This window comes from Lactuca sativa, chromosome 5, assembly GCF_002870075.4.
Source record: "Lactuca sativa cultivar Salinas chromosome 5, Lsat_Salinas_v11, whole genome shotgun sequence".
In the NCBI taxonomy this organism is placed as follows: Eukaryota; Viridiplantae; Streptophyta; class Magnoliopsida; order Asterales; family Asteraceae; genus Lactuca; species Lactuca sativa.
This window is the reverse complement of record NC_056627.2, coordinates 293,033,307-293,038,587: the sequence shown is the minus strand read 5'-3', so window position 1 is coordinate 293,038,587 and position 5,281 is coordinate 293,033,307. Positions and strand designations below refer to the sequence as shown.

The 5,281-nt window shown below is 32.8% G+C and overlaps 1 protein-coding gene across 1 annotated transcript; it reads left to right on the top strand.

The window, feature by feature from the left end:
* Positions 1 to 737: 737 nt before the first annotated feature.
* LOC111910364 (phosphoinositide phosphatase SAC2) lies at positions 738 to 5,281 on the top strand. Its single transcript, XM_023906208.3, has 13 exons — positions 738 to 1,283; positions 1,747 to 1,951; positions 2,038 to 2,203; positions 2,284 to 2,506; positions 2,589 to 2,665; positions 2,766 to 2,953; positions 3,052 to 3,149; positions 3,230 to 3,739; positions 3,837 to 3,958; positions 4,053 to 4,166; positions 4,262 to 4,531; positions 4,639 to 4,741; positions 4,838 to 5,281. Exons 1-13 carry the CDS (start codon positions 1,188 to 1,190, stop codon positions 4,904 to 4,906), a joined length of 2,241 nt encoding a protein of 746 aa, XP_023761976.1. The 5' UTR covers positions 738 to 1,187; the 3' UTR covers positions 4,907 to 5,281.

Here is a 5,281-nt window from a genome sequence, read left to right as displayed (position 1 = left end):
TCACCATGCACAGCTAGGACCTCCCAAAGTCCTACCATGCCCATGTGGACACGTCTTCTCCATGTTTTCATTTTCTTATTTACAAAAAATTTCAATAAAACATCAATAACGTGTTAGTTAATAATATAAAATAAAAAATTTAGTGAACCATAACTATTTCAACCCACAACCATATATATATATATATATATATATATATATATATATATATATATATATATATATATATTTGACGACCACGCATTAGCAGATAAATGCTTTACAGATAAATTCCAAAAAAATGATTGTACCTTTAAAACAAATAACAAAATAAAAAATATATTTTTCCAAAGGAAAAAGAAGTATATTCTTAAAAAGATTAAAAGTACTTTTATAAACTATTGCTTTAAAAAGATAATTGACCTTTTTTTGGTGACAGCGTTTCTACATTATTTTCCGCATAAAGTTTAAACCACAACTCACATTTATATTACGTAAAATAATACAATGATTTTACCATAATCTTTCGTTTCACATTTTGAATTAGTTTTGATGATTTATTTGTTTTTAGCTATATTAATAAAGATTAAACGATACATTATAATCACATATGTGTAATTAATGTGAAAAGACAAAAGATTAAACACGCCGCATGAGGAACATGTCACAAAAAAAAAATGTGAACCAATCATATTTGGACACTATATACATAAATATTTTACTATTAACTACATGTTTTCCTTCTTCCTCCTCCTTACAAAACCTAATAATTTCATTTTCTCTTTTCGTATCTGTCTTATTTTATGTGGATACAGTCGCCGGAGCTGTGATTTTCTCTCTCTCTTTCTCTTTCTCTCTCCATCGATCTCGACTCAAATCTATCCACCTGCCTTTGCCCTTTGCAGTTTGCACATTAACTTTCTTCCATTCTCTCTTCATCACATCTTCCAAATCCATTTCTATCTGTGATTGCTGGATCTTCATTTATATTTGCTCCATATATTTTCTAAATAAAACACTGATTTATCTGTTCAATTAACGAAATTCAAGTTTCCAGTTCGTCTACGTATCTCGGAAGTTTTCTGCAGTGAATGATGTACAGAATCCCAATATTAGGGATTCCGGCGGCCTAGTTTCAACGCCTAATCTATTCCAACTTGTATGTTTACGTGATATAGCCCGGGCCTGCGGCTCGGGGATCCGAAAGAATGACTTCAGAGAATGACCAAGAAGATTGGATCAGAGAGGTTCCCAAAGTCAGCAATGCATATCTGCAAAAATTCAGACTCTACGAGACTCGCTCTGTATAATTTTAATTCTCTTCTTCTTCTTCTCCCAACTTTTTTAGTACTACTGTTTTGATTCTATGATCTTCTGCTTTCCGTCATCAATTTGTTAAATTTGGTTTACATGTAATTCAGTAATTGGTATACAAGCAATTAAGCATATTCCAGATGTTATAAGGATACGTCCATCAATTAGCAGTAAAACAGTTCTTGATGGGGCATATTTGGAGCTAACACATAAGTTTTTTAGTTCACCGACAAAAACCTTTATGTGCTTTACCTTTTTTCCAGTCCACACATGTTAAACTGTTTGTAGGTTTATCTTTTTGTGCAATTAATACTGGCTTGTAGATTATGCTTTGTGGTTTATGTGTATACCTATTTCTGTATAGTTCTATCTTTTGCTTAACTTGATCAGATCCATGTGTAATTATATCTATATCTTCACTACTAATCAATATCAAAATTTTGCCTCTTACAGAACTTTTATATGATCGGACGGAGTAAAGATAGATCAACTTGGAGAGTGTTAAAGATTGACAGGTCAGAACCTACCGAGCTAAATATTACAGAAGATCCCACCACATACACTGAAATTGAATGCTGTGAACTGTTAAAGCGAATCCATGATGGAAATAACCCTACAGGGGGGCTTAGATTTGTTACCACTTGCTATGGAATTGTTGGTATATGCTCATTTCCTGTTACCAAATCAATCCACATCTAACAATCACCCATTCTCACTTTTCACAATTCTTTATTGTGATTTTAGGGTTCATAAAGTTTCTGGGACCTTATTACATGCTGCTCATTACAAAAAGAAGGAAGATTGGTGTAATCTGTGGTCATGCAGTATATGCAATCACCAAAAGCGAGATCTTACCAATTCCCAATTCTTCTGTTCAACCCAGCGTGGCTTACTCCAAGAATGAGAACAGGTATGTTGTCAATTCTGCATATAAATGATTGTTTATTACAGGTCTTTGTTTTAATGGTTGATTTCATTGAATATATATAGATACAAGAAGCTCCTATGCTCAGTGGATCTTACAAAGGACTTCTATTTCAGCTACTCCTATCGTGTCATGCATAGTTTTCAAAAGAATCTATCTACTCACGAGAAAGGGCAGTTTCTTAATGAAACAATGTTTGTTTGGAACGAGTTCTTAACTAGCACAATTCACAATCAGTTGAAGAATAATCTGTGGACAGTAGCACTAGTTTATGGCTACTTTAAACAGGTATATCTAGCATTCATAACAATTCTCTAATCAAGTAATATATATCTATCTAGCATTCATTTTTCTTCTTATCAAAAACTAGGTCAAGCTTTCAATAGCAGAAAAAGACTTCAAGTTGACCCTCATTGCTAGACGATCTCGCCATTATGCTGGAACTAGGTAAGATTTCCTTCATCTTTGGAAACCTCAGTTTTGTTAGGTTCATTGCTCATGTAACTTGGTTAATTATATTTCTATTTTTTTTTTATTTTTTATATAGATACTTGAAACGAGGGGTAAATGAGAAAGGTCGTGTTGCAAATGATGTTGAAACAGAACAGATTGTATTTGAAGATGTCCCTGAAGGATGCCCTGTGCAAATAAGCTCTGTTGTTCAAAACCGGGGTTCAATACCCCTCTTTTGGTCACAGGAAACTTCCCGCTTGAATATCAAACCTGATATCATATGTAAGAGTAATAATAAAAAAAAACACTTAAAAACCTGTTTTAATTTAAACATTTTGTCATTTTCATTCCCCTAATAATTACTTCCCTATCTATTCTAGTGTCAAAAAAAGACCAAAAGTACAACGCCACAAGACTTCACTTCGAGAATCTTGTCAAGAGATATGGAAATCCAATAATTATATTGAATCTGATCAAGGTACATAAATGTCCATTTATAGAAAGAAATAAGAATATCCATTTTTGTTTTCTTTTAAATATTTTTTTTGTTATTTGCAGACGAAAGAAAAGAGACCCCGGGAATCCCTCCTGCGAGTGGAGTTTGCTAATGCTATTGAGCTGATTAATAAAGATCTACCCGAGGAAAACCGTTTAAAGTTTCTTCATTGGGATTTAAACAAATATTCAAGAAACAAATCTACAAATGTGTTGGCACTTTTGGGGAAAGTAGCAACATATGCATTGAACCTAACTGGGTTGTTTTATTGTCAAGTGATCCCAAACTCAATATCCCAAGATTTGACAAAAAGTGAGAATTTCAGTGTGAAGCCTCCTCAATACCAAACAGGGGTTTTGAGAACAAACTGTATAGACTGTTTGGATCGAACAAATGTTGCTCAATTTGCATATGGTTGGGCTGCACTAGGGCGTCAACTTCATACCATGGGATACATAGACACCACTGTTATTGAGCTTGATTCCAATTTAGGAGAAGATTTAATGAAAGTTTATGAAAAAATGGGTGACACTTTAGCACTTCAATATGGTGGTTCTGCAGCCCACAATAAGGTAATCAGTCCTCTGTTTTTTTACCTATACTTGTTACATATTTATAAAATTCGGAGGTTAATATTGTTTTGAAATTTATATATATATATATATATAGATATTTTGTCAAAGAAGAGGTCAATGGAAGGCAGCAACTCAGTCACAGGAGTTTTTTAGAACCCTACAACGTTACTATAGTAACGCATACATGGATGGCGAAAAACAGGATGCAATTAATGTGTAAGTAGTGTGCTTTCTCAACATTTTAATCTTAGTTAATGTTTAATGCATCATTGAAGTGAAGTAATAACTAATAAGTCAATGTTTTGATCAGGTTTCTAGGTCACTATCAGCCACAAATAGGTAAACCTGCATTATGGGAATTGGATTCAGATCAACATTATGATGTTGGAAGCCGGGGTTCTAATTTTTTTGTGGAAAAAACTAGGTTTGTTTATAACTTAATATATATATATATATATATTTTTTATGGTTTTGCATTTGCATTTGAATTGGATGGTTACTAGTTTTGGTTAAATGCAGGATGATTAAAAGGTCGTTATCAGTTGGGAACATGATGTTTGATGGGAATGTACTTGGTGCTATTGGAATGACCCAAAAGAATGAAGAAGAAGAAATGCAATCAGAATCTTTACATGAAATCTCTTGTGAGAGTGATTCAACTTACCCAAAAGAAACCCCAAATAGTGATCACGTATTTTACAACAGGGATTCTTTCAACTGTTCAAATTTTCTTGATGTTGATTGGCTTTCATCATCTGGGAATTCATGTGAAGATGAAACATATGAAAGGTAAGTACTAAGTAGTAACCTTTTAATTCTTTTTACTACTCTACTGGTTATATTCTTATTAGTGAGTGAAATTGTAAATCACTAATCCCTAACCTTGTGGGGTCCAGGTCAACGCTTGTAGGGTCGCCTATGGGTGGTCAATCGTCTGAAAATGTGGTAAATGAGATGTGCACTTTCGCTAGTGATTCTGAGATATGTGATAATGTGAAGGTCAGTTTTTATTTTATTTATTTTGTTGTGGTTATGTTATTTACTTATTTTATATAGAAAAGTTAAAATTAAATGATTTGTTTTTTTTTTATGTAGGGTGTTAAAGGCGGGTTTTCGGATAGATTTGCAGAATGGGTGACCCATGGGGATATTATGTTCCCTTGATCAGTTTTGCTTTTGCCAACAACAAAAAAGAAAAAGAAAAATGTAAAAATCTTCTACTTACCCATAAGCCAAAGGATGTGGGTTGCTGAGCTAAAATAAATGGTGAGAGAGTACCATTAGAGAGACAAAAAGAATGATATGATATTAAAAAAAATGAAAAAGTATGTTTAACTAAAAAATGAGAAGTATGTTAACAACCCTTGTAAAAAATATATATATATATATTAAAAAACATGCATGAGATGAGACCCCCATCAAAACACTAGTACAAGTACAGAAGAGTAAAAAACTACAGTTGCTTTTGACAATATTTGAATCTTTGTAAATATATATTTTTGTATTGTATTTTACTTATTTAGTCAGGTTGGAGATTCA

What these genes read in the sequence shown, in the direction of transcription:
- LOC111910364 (XM_023906208.3), top strand. Translation starts at nt 1,188, where the DNA reads ATGACTTCAGAGAATGACCAAGAAGATTGGATCAGAGAGGTTCCCAAA. An exon ending in CACTTGCTATGGAATTGTTG is followed by an intron (nt 1,952 to 2,037) that starts GTATATGCTCAT and finishes TTGTGATTTTAG; the next exon opens with GGTTCATAAAGTTTCTGGGA. An exon ending in TACTCCAAGAATGAGAACAG is followed by an intron (nt 2,204 to 2,283) that starts GTATGTTGTCAA and finishes GAATATATATAG; the next exon opens with ATACAAGAAGCTCCTATGCT.